The 16812-nt window shown below is 52.4% G+C and overlaps 1 protein-coding gene across 3 annotated transcripts; it reads left to right on the top strand.

Annotated features, from left to right (window-relative positions):
• The first annotated feature begins 4306 nt into the window (after window positions 1–4306).
• On the top strand, window positions 4307–15218 carry SLAMF8 (SLAM family member 8). 3 transcript variants are annotated; one of them, XM_061120415.1, is made up of 5 exons: window positions 4307–4515; window positions 6998–7324; window positions 12274–12573; window positions 12655–12759; window positions 14514–15218. In XM_061120415.1, exons 1-5 carry the CDS (start codon window positions 4476–4478, stop codon window positions 14576–14578), a joined length of 837 nt encoding a protein of 278 aa, XP_060976398.1. In that variant the 5' UTR covers window positions 4307–4475; the 3' UTR covers window positions 14579–15218. The 3 variants fall into 3 exon arrangements, with proteins under 3 accessions (XP_060976398.1, XP_060976397.1, XP_060976399.1); XM_061120414.1 differs by having other exon boundaries at window positions 4325–4515; window positions 12268–12573; XM_061120416.1 differs by lacking the exon at window positions 4307–4515 and adding an exon at window positions 6614–6731 and having other exon boundaries at window positions 12268–12573.
• The last annotated feature ends 1594 nt before the right edge of the window (window positions 15219–16812 follow it).

Below are 16812 nucleotides of genomic sequence, written 5' to 3'. Positions count from 1 at the left end.
CGTGCACTCCCCCTGTGGCTAGGTAATTAATGTGGTCTGAACCAGTGATTAGCAGTGGGGGGAGAAGCTGCCGCCACGACTTAACCCTTCCTGTGCGTTCATCAGTCGGTTCTGCTCGCGTCATCTCAGGGCTGCTAGAAGTTCTTTGAGGGGAGGTGCGTGGGATATTTTCAGGTCCTCACCCAAACTCCTCCTCCCCACTTTCTCAGCCCCCCACCCGGAAATCCCCCTCAAGGTAAAGGGCTGGTGTACTGGAGACAGCAACTCATGTCCTGCTGGGAGGGACCACTATGGATCACTCCTTCTGCTAAGAAGGGAGTGTGACTGCCCACTGTCTCCCCCAAGGGAATTAAGCATCTGTATTTCCAGCATACACATGCTGGCCAGACTCCTGCACCCCAGGGCCTCCCCAGACCTGGCCTTGACACTTCGGAATCATTCAATCCGCTTCAACACCTGTTTGGAGGGCACCACTTGGTAGAAAGCCTGTCCTTGGTGATATACAGGGTGCAGACGTGAAGGGGGCCTGATCCCCACTCTCAGGAGCTCGCAGTCTGGGAGAAGAGAGTTAGAGCAGGGCTGCTCGGACCTCAACACTCCACTACTTGCCCAGCTCTCCTTCCCTCTCTCCGGCCTCGTAGTGACAATGGTTAATTTTTTTGAGTGCAGACTATCAGCTGAAATTGAATTGCACAATGTGAGAGCTGAGCGCCTCCGTTTTATTTGGAGACTCACTGAGAGCTAAAGCCCAGGAGACAGCCTCTCCAGCCGCTCTGAGAAGCTGCTCCGAAGAGCTTAGGGGAGGTCAGCATATATGTGGTTTGGGAGAAGGGGTACGTGCAATCCAGCACACACCTTGGTAGAAGGTTGCTGCTAGGCATGAGGCACAGCCATCTTAGTTAATGATTTTATTGCTTTTCTAAGTATGGGAAGATGCAAGAAATAGGGTTCATAAAATTTTTTCCCAATATATCTGAGGGCCTGTTCCACCTGTTTCCCCAGAGCACAGAGGGCCTCATCCTGATTGTCACCCTGAATTCCTTTCAGGGTAACAACTGTAATAGCCAACAACTTGATTCTTGTAGAACTGGATGGTGGGCAACATTCTTTATTTCACATGACTTTGCGCCAGACCCCATTCTAAGTGGTTTCCCCCTGAGGGCTCCATGAAGATGAAGATAGTGTTATTAATCTCTGTTTCATGAACGAAGATGCCAAACTCAGAGCAGTCACTTTGCTCGTTTCACAGCCGAGATCTGAACCCACGAAACCCGACCCCAGAGCTTGAGTTAAGGACTATCCTCACCCTCGACTGTTTATATCCTAAGGCTCACCTCCATCACCACCCTGGCTCCACAGGGCCCTGCCAGCCTCCCGCCCACCCTGCTGGCTCCTATCCATCCACCCTCTGGCTGCCTAGCGTGCTGTGCGCACAGCTGGCTTTGCTCTGGCCACACCGATCGTAATTATTGGGTTACATGTCCATCTTCTCATCTAAACTGCAGATTCCTTGAGGGCAGGGCCTGTGCCTTTCATGTCTGTGTCCCCAGCCCCTGGCACGTAAGGAGATGCTCAATAAACGTCTGACACATGGATGAGGGAATTGACAGTGGAGACATACAGCCGAGCCTCTCCTTTGGCCTCTCCGCCTGTAGGCAGGTTAGAGTTAGTTCCATCATGACTCCAGCTCTGCCCCTTCCTCCCTAGAGGGTTCCTTTCTACTTCAGTCAGGATGATCACAACAGCTGCTACCCAGGCCACCCTGCCTCTTTTTCCTCCCCGATCAGCCCTGAGGTAGCAGAGTGGTACAGTGAAAGTGCTCTGGGCCCGTAACCTGAGGGTTAATGGATCGAAACCATCCTCTGCTTCTGTGCCTATAGGCTTCCCTGGTGGCTTGGCGGGAAAGAATCCTCCGGCTGATGCGGGAGATTTGGGTTCCATCCCTGGGTTGGGTTGGGAAGATCCCCTGGGAAAGGAAATGGCAACCCACTCCAGTACTCTTGCCGGGGAGATCCCACAGTCAGAGGAGCCTGGAAGGCTACAGACCATGTGGTCACATAGAGTCAGACACGACTTAGCAACTCAAGAACAATAGCAATCAGCTCTGCACACCGTCTTCCCACTAGCAAGCTAGCCAAAAATGGGTAACGAGCAGCCCCCTCCTTCCAAGCAGTGCTTCCCAGAGCTCCCTCCATCCACCAGCTCAGAACCACCCAGCATGCAGTGATTGTTAAAACGACAGGCTCCTGGGACCCAGCCCAGCCCCACTAAACAGAATCCCTGAGAACCCAAGTTTTCAGCAAGGATGAGAACTGCTGGTCTCCAGAGTAAAAGCCTAAACTTAACCCCATACTCAAAGCCTCCACAATCTGACCCCCAACCTCCCTTTCCATTTTACCCACAGCAGCCTTAGAGGGTTCCCCTTCTGGTCCTTTATTGTCCCTGGAGCCTACTTGGGACCTCCCCACCGTCAAGCCTTACACACTGCTCTCCCCTCATGCTCAGAGCCCCAGCCCGACCCCAACCTCTGGCCCACCTGTTTTCTCAGTCTATCCAAAGTATGTCCATATTCAAGATGCAGCTCAGATCTGTCCTTTTAAGGAAGCAGCCCCTGCCCACCAGGGGCTTCCACGGTGGCTCAGATGGTAAAGAAACTGCTCAAAATGTGGGGGACCAAGGTTCGATTCCTGGGTCAGGAAGATCTCCTGGAGAAAGAAATGACAACCAGGCCCAGTATTCTTGCCTGAAGAATTCCATGAACAGAGGAGCCTGGTGGGCTACAGTCCATTGGATCACGTTAGGTAGACTATCTGTGCTGCTCTTTTGCCCAGACCCATGTCTGTCCGTGGTGGGTCTTCCCTTCCTAGGCATATGCTATTCCTACCATTCGGTGGTGAGTACCTGGAGGGCTGGAAGCCTGTCCCAGAATCCTCCTGCTCATCGCCACCACATCTGCCTCCTTATTGGTCCAGAGCAGAGTGTCCAATTTGACTGACAGGTCAGAAGCTAGGCAGGACTAGCTACCACAAGCCATACTCAGAAAGCTCAGGGATCTTCCTTATCTTCTTGCAAAACCTTCCTTGATTCAAGAAACCAAGTAACCTTCAGAAGTGAAAAGATAAAGGTAGTGAGGATGGGGTGACTGGCAGAATGGACCATGCTCCAAAGGCTGAATCTCAGCTCACAGCTCTGCTTCTCTGGGACCCCGGAAAGATGCTGACCTCCTTCTGGTCTTCAAACTCCCCCATCTCTAACAGGGAGATAATCAGATCCTCTCAAAGAAGAGTTGTAGGTCTTTCAGGAAGCAAAATATGTAACCATCTCTAGAATCCATGCCCTCATTTAACAAATACTCATTAAGCATCCATTAAGGTCTGGACTCATATCCCCCGATATGCAGTGGCGCGGTGGTAAAGAAACCGCCTGCTAATGCAGGAGACGCAGAGATGTGGGTTCGGTTCCTGGGTCAAGAAGATCCCCTGGAGAAGGAAATGGCAACTCACTCCAGTACTGTTGCCTGGGAAATCCCATGGACAGAGGAGCCTGGCAGCCTACAGTCCATGGGATCACAAAGAATAGGACACCACTTAGCAACTAAACACCAAAGCATTCGTGACTTTCCCAGCACCAAGGGGAACACAGAAATGAATATGAGACCTTGCAGTAAACAGTCTATGGAGATGAGAAAACTGTTACAGGACAATGTGTTAAGAGTGATAATAGAAGACCAGGCATGCCCTGAGCACATGGAAGGGAAGGTTCCCCACACTGCCTGTGGTCAGGAAGCCCTGAATGGCAGTCTGGTCAGCTGCATAGCCCACATAACCACAGCAAGTCCAGGAGGGTGGATGGAACAGCTTGCCTGGTGGAGGATTGGGCACAACGTGAAAGTGTGGAATTGGCAGTTCTGAGAAGAGGTAGCACTGCTTGGCGTGGTTGGAGGGCGGAAGGGCATGGGACGCCAGGCTGGAGAAGCAGGCTGGAGTCGGACTTAGGAGAGCCTTGTATCCTAAGCCAACAGTTTAGTCTTAATCCTGAGGGCAGCTGGAGGCCATGGAAGAATTTTAAGCAGAGGAGAAGTGACAACAGGAATTGCAGTTTACAGGGTTTTCCGTGGCTTCAACAGGAAAGGCAGGGGCAGCCAGGCAGAGTGGGATGCGGAGCTGCCCAGCGAGAGAGTCAGTGAAGAGGATGTTGGCTTGTGCGGGGGCGCTTGCCGTCTGCCTTAGCTAACCATAGGCATTTGAAAGAGGCTGACTTACAAGAATTGGCTCCTGAAAGAGCCCAGCTAAGTCTGAGGCCAACTTCCACTTTCCTCTGGATATTTTCACTTTTGGGGCATCTTGTTCTGAGTCAAGATTCCTCCTTCTGAACATGGGACTTTCCAGAAGGACCACAGCTCCTTCTGTGCATCCACTTGACCTGGGATGTTCTGGATTTAGGTTGTCGAGGGAGTTTGTCTGCCTCGCTGAAGTATGGCTGTGTGGTCTCTGTGGAGTCTTCTTCTCTGGAAAGGTAAGTGGGGCAGGCCTAGCCTCAGAGAACTGAAGGCCCCTCCCCATTCCAAGAGAGAACCCAGGAGCTGAGGAGGGGTAGGGAAGATGGAAGCAAGTTCTTGGGCAGCCTTGAAAGCCAGGCAGGGGTAAAGAGACACAGGATCTTGGGAAGAAGGGTGGAAGCACAAGGAGCCTCTGTGCCCATGAGACATGAGCTGTTTTGTGGTCCAGGTAGGTTAAAACTGAAGCTGGTAGGACCATTGGTTTTGTTAGATATGGTGGTGAGAACGTGAGGGTCTGGCAGCATTCTGAATATGGTCTGAGGGGAGCAGGGGAGAGTGGGGCTCTTGCAGTCTAAGGAGGTCTTTCCAGCTGCCTGTGGGAGAACTGAGCCCCCACCCCAAGGTCTGTGGAAGTGGACACCGAGGAGGGTAAGAGGCAAAAGCAAGTTAATATAGTGCATGCAGCTTCCGGGTGGCCGATAACAGTGTGAGGTCAGAAGAGACCTCAGGTCTCCTCAACACTGGGTGACACCCCTTGCATTCTGTCTGATGCCTGACACCCCCCCCCACCCCTGATTGGTCAACAAGTGGTCAATGTGACAAAGGCCAGCAGTGCTAGGCCAGGGGATGAGAGTCGTGGGGTGCAGCAAAGACTCAAGACTCTTCTGTTTGCATCAGAGACTCGCAGGGCCTTTGAGACGACTTTCCTGGGTTTCCCACCTGAGTTCCTGACTCCAAAAATCTTCAAGTGTCAACATTTCTAAACATGCGAAGGAAGTCCTGCCCCAAAGAGGGAATCTGTTAGGTTTGAAAATCTTTCAAATCCTTGGACTTGGGAAGCTAAAATAATTTTTCTGAGTGGTGAAAGTACCACTGACTGAATGGACCCCCTTGTTTTCTGGATGGGATGACAGAAGGGAGGAGAGTGCCCCAGAAGATTGCTCAGTTCATTCATGGCAGAGCTAGAGTAGGATAGAACAGGAGTCTTGACTGACATCCAATGCTATACACGCTGGATGTGGCATCTCCAATGTGCATTAACTCTGGAGCCATCTCCCGTTCGGACTGAGAGGTGCTTGGGGCTGGCAGGGCAGTGAGATGGACTGGGGACTGGGGACTTGAGTTACAGTGACTGGCTGAGTGGTCATCCAGAATACATCTTCCTAACCAACCTCCCAACACTTGGGTATGTTCCCTATCTGCACTTACTCTGCTCTGCACCCCTGCGCCCACCCCTGAGTCAGGCGCAAGGGAAGTCCTCACCAATTTCATCATGCTGGCTTCTCTTGCATCCTCTTCCTAAACAGCAGTGGTCACGAGGAGCCCAAAGATCAGAAGAGGAACTCAGGGTCTCGTGGGACTTGTAAACAAGCGGTAACATAGAGGGATAAGAGCATTTGTAGAGGTGGCCCCAGGCTGCTATAAGAACACAAAGAGTTTGTAAACAGCAGTGAGGAATAGGGGAGGTTGGGGAGGCGGGAATGCTTCAAGGATGAGCAGAAATCAGCCAGCAAATGAGTCAGAGTGGGAATTCAAACAGAGGTGTCACCCACACACATCGAACGCGGTTATGTTCCCAACAAAACAGCCTCTTGCCTTCTCATGTCCATTCTATTTCTCCTTCTCTTCTGGATCATGGAGAATGGTACCCAGTGGGTCCCGAGGACCTGGGAGCCATCCTTGACTCCTCACTCCTTCACTCCCAGATCTAATTTGTTACCAGGTCCCACTGACTACACACCTTAACCCCACGTCATCCCTCCCACTTTTGCCCATCCCCATTGCTCCCTTCCATGGTACGTTTCCATCACCCTCCTTGGGATTAGTAGCCAAAGCCTCGGTCTTACCCCACATCCTCTGCATCCTCCATACCTCTGCGGGAGTTGTCTTTCTAACCATGAATCTAATCATGTCACTCACTTACTTAAAGCCTATCCGAGGCTCCCCATCACTCTAAGGATAAAGCCCAAACTCCAGAGTCGCTTTCGGGGCCCTGCATGACCTAGCTCCTGCAGACGCTGCAGTGCAATTTCTCACTGCCCCTGCAGAGAACTGCTTTCAGTTCCCTTGGTGCACTGAGCTCTCTCACCCTCCGGGCCTTTGTTTGCGCTGCTCCTCGGCCTCTAACACTTCCCAATCCCCACTGCAGGCTGCCCTCTGCTTGGCCTGGCCGATTCCCATTCCTCTTTCAAGTCTCAGCTTACCTTCACTTCTCTGAGCTCCTCAAGGCCAGGCAAGTTCACCCTATCACCCTACCCATGTTCTCCCAGGGCACCCCTTTCTGCCACTGTGGCAGACTGCTTTCTTAAGAGTCAGAGCTCCACTAGCACAGGGACCGAATTCCTTCCTCGCTGCTTTATTCCCGCCCCGGCACAGTGCACCCTCAGCTTGGGTGGAGGGGGCATGGAGAGAGGGGCCGTCTGCTCCATCGCAGCTCAGCGGAGTGCAGAGAGAGGGACGGTTTGGCGCAGGCAGAGTGACAGGGCTCTGTCCTTCCAGCACTGCTCCCCATGGTCATCGCCAGTGCCCGAGTGCAGGGCCAGGTGGGCGGCTCGGCGCTGCTGGTGGCAGATCACCCTCCCGGCTTCCAAGTCCGAGAGGCCATCTGGAGATCCGTCTGGCCTTCAGAGGAGCTCCTGGCCACGTTCTTCCGGGGCTCCCCAGAGACGCTGTACCACTCGCGCTTCCTGGGCCGAGCCCAGCTACACAGCAACCTCAGCCTGGAGCTGCGCCCCCTGGAGTCTGGAGACAGCGGCAACTTCTCCGTGCTGCTGGTGGACAAGCAGGGTCGGGCCCGGAGCCAGACCCTGCAGCTCAAGGTGTACGGTGAGTGTGCCTGATGCAGACCCTCTGCCCCACGCCTTCCCATCCAACTCCGGAAAGGCATCTTGAGTCCTGGGAACTGGGGAGAGCGGAGTTCTAGAAACCTCTGGCCTCTGACCTCACGGCTGGTTCAGGGAACAGTTGCTCCCCCACGCCCACAGGTAAGAAAACTCCTGGGGCTCTCCCACGTGAATTTCTGGCTGGAGCAGCCAGGCTCTGCCACCGGTGGGACAGCCCTGGTCAGAACTCTACCTCTGTCTTCTTATCTCAGTAGCCTTAGACACAATACTTAGCTGCCTGACACTGACTGTTCTCACTTGTAAAACCAGCATAGTAATATTACCATGTAAATGCCAATAAAGGTAAAATCAGTCGAGACAGCATCTAAGATAGAGGCTAGCCTGTGTGTGTGTGCTAAGTCCTTCAGTCCTGTTTGATTCTTTGCGATCCCGTGGATCCCACCAGACTCCTCTGTCCATGGGATTCACCAGGCAAGAATACTGGAGTGTATTGCCATGCTCTCCTCCAGGGGATCTTCCCAACCCAGGAACTGAATCCGTGTCTCTTACATCTCGTGCATTGACAAGCAGGTTCTTTAGCCTTCAAGTCATCAGTTCTAAGATATCAGGTTATAAGATGTGCCATTATTTTATGCACCACGGAAAAGAGACATAAATATTACAATGAAACTATGACACAACATTTTAAATTAAAATTTCAGTTTTAATTAAAGTATAGAATTATTTCATATCTCTTTAAAGAACTCTTTTAGCTGCATTGAGAGATTTTAAATTTATATCGTTCGTGGGTTCTCTTTATTATGTATTGTTGCAAAATAAGCCATCCCCAAATTTACTGGCTAAAAACAACAACTCCTTTTATCTATCATGACTCTGAGTTGGCGGGGCTCATCTGAGCAGCTCCTCTGCTCTACCTGGGTTTGGTAGGGTCATTCGTAAAGTTGCTCTCAGCATCTCAGCTGGTTTGACTGAATCCACTGGGGGATGGATGAGCACTTCTTTCCAGCAAATCTACCTCCACCTCCATCACAGCCACTACCAACCACCACCTCAACCACGTTCACCGCCCCACCATCACCAGTCCCACCATGACCACCTCCACCTCCACCCCCTCTCCACCACCCCACCATCACCAGTCCCACCGTCACTGCCTCCACGTCTACCCCCTCTCCATCACCCCACCATCACCTGCATCACCATCACCGCCTCCACCTCTACCCCCGTCTCCATCACCCCACCATCACCTGTCCCACCATCACCACTCCACCTCTACCCCCGTCTCCATCACCCCGCCATCACCTGTCCCACCATCACCACCTCCACCCTACCCCCCTCTCCATCACCCCATCATGACCACCTCCACCTCTACCCCCCTCTCCATCACCCCCACCATCACCAGTCCCACCATGACCACCTCCACCTCCACCCCCTCTCCATCACCCCCACCATCACCTGCATCACCATCACCATTCCACCTCTACCCCCGTCTCCATCACCCCACCATCACCTGTCCCACCATCACCACCTCCACCCTACCCCCCTCTCCATCACCCCATCATGACCACCTCCACCTCTACCCCCTCTCCATCACCCCACCATCACCTGTCCCACCATCACTGCCTCCACCCTACCCCCCTCTCCATCACCACACCATCACCTGTCCCACCATCACCACTCCCCCTCTACCCCGTCTCCATCACCCCACCATCACCTGTCCCACCATCACCACTCCACCTCTACCCCCGTCTCCATCACCCCACCATCACCAGTCCCACCATGACCACCTCCACCTCTACCCCCTCTCCATCACCCCCACCATCACCTGTCCCACCATCACCACTCCCCCTCTACCCCCGTCTCCATCACCCCACCATCACCAGTCCCACCATGACCACCTCCACCTCTACCCCGTCTCCATCACCCCACCATCACCTGTCCCACCATCACCACTCCACCTCTACCCCCGTCTCCATCACCCCACCATCACCAGTCCCACCATGACCACCTCCACCTCTACCCCCTCTCCATCACCCCCACCATCACCTGTCCCACCATCACCACTCCCCCTCTACCCCCGTCTCCATCACCCCACCATCACCAGTCCCACCATGACCACCTCCACCTCTACCCCCTCTCCATCACCCCACCATCACCTGTCCCACCATCACCACTCCACCTCTACCCCCGTCTCCATCACCCCACCATCACCAGTCCCACCATGACCACCTCCACCTCTACCCCCTCTCCATCACCCCCACCATCACCTGTCCCACCATCACCACTCCCCCTCTACCCCCGTCTCCATCACCCCACCATCACCAGTCCCACCATGACCACCTCCACCTCTACCCCCTCTCCATCACCCCACCATCACCTGTCCCACCATCACCACTCCCCCTCTACCCCCCTCTCCATCACCCCCACCATCACCTGTCCCACCATCACCACCGCCACCTCTACCCCCTCTCCATCACCCCACCATCACCACCTCCACCTCTACACCCCCTCCATCACCCCACCATCACCTGTCCCACCATCACCACTCCCCCTCTACCCCCGTCTCCATCACCCTACCATCACCTGCATCACCATCACCGCCTCCACCTCTACCCCCCTCTCCATCACCCCACCATCACCTGTCCCACCATCACCACTCCCCCTCTACCCCCGTCTCCATCACCCCACCATCACCAGTCCCACCATGACCACCTCCACCTCTACCCCCTCTCCATCACCCCACCATCACCTGTCCCACCATCACCACTCCCCCTCTACCCCCCTCTCCATCACCCCCACCATCACCTGTCCCACCATCACCACCTCCACCTCTACCCCCTCTCCATCACCCCACCATCACCACCTCCACCTCTACACCCCCTCCATCACCCCACCATCACCTGTCCCACCATCACCACTCCCCCTCTACCCCCGTCTCCATCACCCTACCATCACCTGCATCACCATCACCGCCTCCACCTCTACCCCCCTCTCCATCACCCCACCATCACCTGTCCCACCATCACCACTCCCCCTCTACCCCCGTCTCCATCACCCTACCATCACCTGCATCACCATCACCGCCTCCACCTCTACCCCCCTCTCCATCACCCCACCATCACCTGTCCGACCATCACCGCCTCCACCTCTACACGGCCACCATATTTTTGCTTGTCAAGATAAAATGGCCTTAGAGTTCCTATTCATCTACCTAGTGGCTTGGAAAAGATGTCAGTGACCCCTATTTTAGTAAAACCTCAGAAATTTGGACAGAAACAGGGAAAAGGAACGGTCCCAGTGGAAGAACGGAGAGTAGAAGTGAGAGCTGGGCAAAAGGAAACACTGAGGGAGGGAGAGGAGGTGGCAAATTGGGAAAGAGAGAGACCCTCCCGTGCCCAGAGGGAGATAACGGGGTCGTCACTCGGTGAGCCCCTTGGGCTGCTAGCGTGGGACGAAACAGATGCCCACTGCCCTGACCCAGGCTGCACTGTTTGGCAAGCCAAGTTCCGGCTGAAATTCAATACCCTCCTCTCACCTGTTACCCCTGAGCCCAAAGCTCTTGCTCAGTGAACAACCTTCACAACTATTCAGGCAGGCAGGGAGCCTCTCCCCTGTTCTGAGTCTCAGCTGCCGCACATGTGAAATAAGGACGCAGAATGTGATAATACATGCGGCACCCACACCACTAAGCTCTCAAATGCCTTGTTCTCAGCATCTGAATTACAGATTTTAAGGAAATTGCTGTTTTATTGCTTCCAAATACATAGCGTGATTAGAACTAATTGCACAAAGCTGCCAAGCAGCCGTCCTTAGGAGCTCTGCTTTGACAATGGATGAGAATGATTTGAATTAGCAGATCAGTTACCAGAAATGTCAATGGGTGTTTCTACTGTGCCTGATCGTGTTTGGATGCAGCTTGTCCTCTTAAGTAGTGTAAATATCCCCCCCTGTAATCTTTGTTTATACTATTAGCGCACCCAGCAAATCTTTTCTTTTTTCATATCACAAATCCCACCAGATTGAGCTGGCATTAATGAGGTTTTACTCTGCTTGACTCTGGAATGCTGTCAGAGACAGCCCTCCCGTTGTCTTCAGAATGGTCTCCCACCGGCACTCATTGCCATGAGACTCATGATCTACTCATCAACCAATATGGTGGAAGGGAGCCATGGTCTGGACCCCAGGACACCAATTTGGCCAGTGGCCCGGGTAGCCTAGCACCTTGAGAGTGAGGGTTATGGAAATAACAAGGCAGAGCTTCTACCCACTCGTCCGCTCCTTCACAGCACTTTGCATTCTTGTAATAATTTTCCTAGTTATTCATAACCACTCGTTAGCCTGTCTTCCTCACCACACTCCAAAAGCTCCAAAAGTCCAGGAGTCTGTTTGTTTTTGTGCCTACCTTAATAAACGCTTATGGTCTCTCTGACTGACGTACCATGTATCAGGGAAACACTGTGATACACAGAGGGATACACAAGTGCTTGGAAGGCTCAGAGCCACACCTGGAGTATCAGGGAAGGCTTCATGATCAGAGCAGTAGGCAGTGTGTCCACACTGGGCCTTGGAGGATGGGCAGGAGTTTTCTAGAAGGATGAGAAACAAAAGGCATATGTGTACAGCTGAGCCATAAGGAAGATATGGAAGAGCATGACCCATTTGGAGAACAGGAAATTAATCGAGATGGGTAAGGAGGGGATCAGCAGGAGGTACAGCTGGAAAGGTTGACATCAACTATTTGATGAAGGATGTTAAATACCAGACTTAGGAATTCAGCTTCTGTCCTGTGGGCAGTGGGAGAAAGACAAGGTTTTGGAGAGACTTAGTCAGAGGCAGCTTCTCGCCCTGCATCGATCCCAGAGCTGGAGCTGTGGGATCCGTACGCACAGCATCCCTTTAACCCATGTCGGCTCTGCTGTTCTTGCCCAGATGCAGTGCCCAGACCCGTGGTCAAAGTGTTCATTGCTGTATCAGGGGATGCTCAGCCCCCCAAGACCTGCCAAGCGTTCCTGTCCTGCTGGGCTCCCAACATCAGTGACATAACCTATAGCTGGCGACGGGAGGGAGCTGTGGACCCTGCCATGGAGCCGGGTGGCCTCTTCACGGATGGACAGGTGCTGAGAGTGTCACTAGGACCAGGAGACAAAGGCGTGGCCTATTCCTGCATTGTCTCCAACCCCGTCAGCTGGGACCTGGCCACAGTCATCCCCTGGGAGAGCTGCCACCGCCAGGCAGGTATGCTGAGGGCAGGGGAGCCGTGGTTGAGGGCTGGTGAAGCTTCCGGTCCCCCCATGACTGTATCGCTTCCATATCCAGCTCCAGGGCGGGCCTCCTACAAAGACGTGCTGCTCGTGGTGGTGCCCGTCTTGCTGCTCCTGATCCTGGCTGGTCTGTCTGCCTGGCACTGGGGCCCCTGGTCAGGTAAGAGTCCTGTGGAGGCCAGGGCTGGGTGGAGGAAGCAGGTCTGTGGAGGAGGAGGGCGGAGTTCGGACCTCCTCTTATTTAGGCTTCACATGCTCTGCCCTCCTTACCTCTCCCACATCATCTCTTGGCCCTCTCCATAGAATATTCTGGTCTTCCTTCAGACTGGACTATTTGAAATTCCTTTAGCAGTTTTCCAATGTGCTACTCTCTCAAGTGCCTCTGTAGGCATTTGCACGTTCTACTCTCTCTGTCTGGAAAATACTTTCCATGGTTTCCCACCCAGCTTGCTTTCTTCACTTGGCAGTCAGCTCCACCATCCTCAAGGCATGCCACCTCCAGGAAGCCTTCTGGAACTCCTCCTGCACACCCAGCCTGGGTCTGTGCTCCGCCTTGACTCTCCAGTGCTCACCCCAGTCACAGCAGCTACTGCCCTCACTCTCCGTGGAGCTCTCAGCCCTCGAAAAACAAACTCTGGGTCACCTCCAGGCACCTAGCAAGGGTTCCTGGAACACAGCTGGTATCGATAAAGCTGTGTTGGGTGTAAGTCTAGATGAGACTCAACCCCTCCTTGTCAACCATCCTAGGAAATGCTCCCTGAGAGAAGCACCTCTCTGGGCGGGGGCTCACAGGGCTTCCTTTCCCAGGAGAAGAGAGGAGGCGCTCTGGGTTCTGAGGTCCACGGCCAGTCCTGGGATGTGCTGCCCCTCAGAGAACTGTCCTTGCTGACCTGGGCCTCCTGGATATGTCCATCCTAGGCTGTCTGGGCTGGTCCCAGGATGGAGAGAGTGGGCCAGCAAGGAGAAGGAGGCATAAGACCCTGTTATAGTGGCTGTGTCCTCAAAGGCAAGAGTCTTGGCCAGTGGCTGAGCATGCAGCTGGGCCGCCAAGCTGGCTCCAGCATATTCTTTCCACTAGCAAAGGAGGGAGGAGGGGACAGCTGAGGTCACACTCCATCCGGGGGCCCTGTCTCCGCTTGAGAGGGTCTGGCCTGGCCCTTTGGCCCAAAGAGTCCCCAAGATTCATGATAAGAAGGTAGAAGCCAGGAAAAGAGCAGCTTTTTGTTTTAACAGTTTTATTGGTCTATAACTCACATATCATATAATTCATACATTTAAAGAGTAAAACTCAACGGCTTTTATTACAGTCACAGAGTTGTGCATCCATCACCACACTCAATTTGAGAACACTCTCATTACTCCAAAAAAAAATTCCCAAGCTCCTTGGCCATCTCTCCCTAACCCCCCTTTCCAGCCCCAGGCAATCACTAATCTCCTTTCTGTCTCTAGACTGTCTATTCGGGACAGTTCATGTAAATGGAATCATAAACTGTGTGGTCCTCTGTGACTGATCTCTTTCACTTAATCTGATGCTTTCGAGGCTCAGAAAAGAGCAGCTTTGTCCACCCAGAAGGGGCAGAGAGAATTCAACTGTCTGGGAAGTGGAAAGGCTGCATTCAGGGCATCTGGAAGCCAGCCCTGGCTCGGTCGTGTGGCTTCTGCCAGTCATTTAACTGGGTCTGTCCCAGCTCTAAGGTTCTCTGCCTTCTACAACTACATGTGAGCCGCAGTTGCAGAGGAAGACTAGACGTTAGGAAGACCTTCCTATCCTTGAAGCATCTCCTTTTCCAGGGTCTTAGAAAACCAGGAGAGATATCCCTTTGCCCAAGATGATCTTGGACCAGGACAGTTAGGATTCAGGGGCCTTGGGTACAAACACTGGAGGAGTTACCTTCTTTCTGATCTCCTTGCCAGGGAAGAAGAAAAAGGATGTCTGTGCTGATGAAGTGGATCAAGAGACAGAGAGCCCCCTCGTGTAGGGTCTGCCGTGAGCAATGCCTGGATCATGAGCACTGCCTAGCCACATGATGGTCTGGAATGTAGCGGGTGCCTGGAAACCACCTTGGACCTGGGACCTCCCATGAGACTCCTGTATCACCTCCCAGGAGTGGCCTGGGCAGTTGGCACAACCTTCCACACCCTCCCCCTTCTCTCTCTCCTGGTACATGTTCTGACCCTACTCTGGGCAACATGGGCCTAGCAGGACATCTCTTCAAGAGCACCAGAAATTCTCCAGGATCCATAGATTGATTATCCATAGTACTCACTACCCCTCCACTGTTCATGAAGTATTGTTATGGATTTGTTCCCTTTAAAATACATGTGGAAATCCTAAACCCCACCCCCAATATTTCAGAATATGACTGTGTTTAGAGATAGTGCCTTTAAAAAGATAATTAAGGTTAAGTCACTGAGATGACCCTAAGCTGATATGACTGGTGTCCTTACAAGAAGAGGGAGAGACACCCGGGAAACATGCACACACAGAAAACCGTGGAAGGACAGAGAAGGAAGCCCTCTGAAAGCCAAGGAGAGAGGCCTCAGGAGAAACCAAGGTGCTAACACCTTGGTCTTAGACTTCCAATCTCCAAGAATGAGAAAATAAATTTCTGTAAGTCACCCATTCTGTGGTATCTTGTTGTGGCAGCCCTAGAAGATTAATACAACTATTAACCAGCCAGCATCAAAGGATTACCTCCAGCCTGGGTCCCAGCCTCTAAAAGACATTAGAAAAATCACCCACTTCCAGTCCCAACCCCAGCCCCTGTTATCTGAGACCCTAATGGTTCCCCCAAGCCAGGGAATTATCATAAGAAAAGGTCTAGAACCTGATGAAGAGAAATAGGGATCAAGGGTTTCTCTTTCTGGCCTTGAAGGACTTGCAGGTCATCCAAATTCATGGTCCTCATAGGTAATTTACAGTTCTAGATGATCAAGGAATGGTTGACATCTCTTGCTTGGGATGGGTGACATTTTGCAGGTAACATAGTTTTAATTGACATCTTCACCCTCAAGGCTGACTATCATGCCTCCTGCAGGAGCTTGGGTGGGGAGGAGGGGTTGAGATTCTCTCCTCACTGTCTAGCACAGTGATCAGAAAAAGAGGGATTAAATTTGCCCCAGCCATGGGACTTCCCTGGCAGATTAATGGTTAGGGCTGCATGCTTCCACTGTAGGAGGCACGTGTTCAATCCCTGGTTGAAGAACTGGGATCTCGTAGGCTGTGCACAGTCAAAAAATAAAAAATTGCCCAGCCAACAGGAAGTTCTTGCACAACTTTAAGAAAAGCAGCTCAGCTCAGAATGAGTGTCTCTGTCTGACACTAAGAGAGGGAGGATCCAGGAAAAGCTAAGCAGAAGGGAAACTATGGAGGGAAAGTGTTCTGAGGCATCCTTGTATCTGTCATGTTCATCTTCAGATGCAAGCGCAGACGATCCACCCAAGTTCAAGGGACTCTCCACTCAATGGAAAGATGTTCAAGGTCACTTCGAAAGGAGCTCATGTGGAATGGAAGGTATTAGTGCAGCCATCTTTGCAAAACACAGCCTGCCACTGAGCAGTTCTATCCAGAAAAGCTCTGGAGGACGGTCACTGGAAAAAACAAAAAAAAGAATTGAAGAGCTAAACTTACACTTCTTGTTCAGTCGCCAAGTCAGTTCTGACTCTTGGAGACCCCAGCTCACCAGGCTTCTCTGTCCCTCACCATCTCCTGGAGTTTGCCCAAGTTCATGTCCTGTGAATTGGTAATACTATCCACCCATCTCATCCTCTGTCACCCTCTTCTCCTTTGGTCTTCCATCTTTCCCAGCATCAGGGTCTTTTCCAGTTCGCACCAGGTGGCCAAAGTATTAAAGCTTCAGCTTCAGCATCAGTCCTTCCAAACAGTATTCAGAGTTTGAGTTTCTTTAAGATTGACTGGTTTGATCTCCTTGCTTTCCAAGGGATACTCGAGTCTTCTGCAGCAGCACAGTTTGAAAGCATCAGTTCTTCTGTGCTCAGCCTTCTTTATAGTCCAACTCTCACAACTGTACATGACACTTAGGAATTAGTAAATGATAAGATTCAGAGTTACTTCCTCCCAGGTGTAACAGGACTTTTTTCTGGGACCTCACTCAAGTCTTGATGATAGAGGAAGGAAGCATTGAAGAAACAGGGGTAGATTTTGAAGTATTTTCCCAGGGATGCTTCAATCCCTCCTCTCAGGATGTCAACT

This window comes from Dama dama, chromosome 20, assembly GCF_033118175.1.
Source record: "Dama dama isolate Ldn47 chromosome 20, ASM3311817v1, whole genome shotgun sequence".
Classification (NCBI taxonomy): Eukaryota; Metazoa; Chordata; class Mammalia; order Artiodactyla; family Cervidae; genus Dama; species Dama dama.
The sequence above is the reverse complement of the archived record's forward strand: the minus strand, read 5'-3'. Positions and strand labels throughout refer to the sequence as shown.

Excerpts from the sequence above, each read along its gene's own strand:
- SLAMF8 (XM_061120414.1), top strand. The coding sequence starts at position 4,476 with ATGGCTGTGTGGTCTCTGTGGAGTCTTCTTCTCTGGAAAG. Across the intron at positions 7,325-12,267 it reads CCTGCAGCTCAAGGTGTACG|ATGCAGTGCCCAGACCCGTG; the intron begins GTGAGTGTGCCT and ends GTTCTTGCCCAG. Across the intron at positions 12,760-14,513 it reads GCACTGGGGCCCCTGGTCAG|GGAAGAAGAAAAAGGATGTC; the intron begins GTAAGAGTCCTG and ends TCTCCTTGCCAG.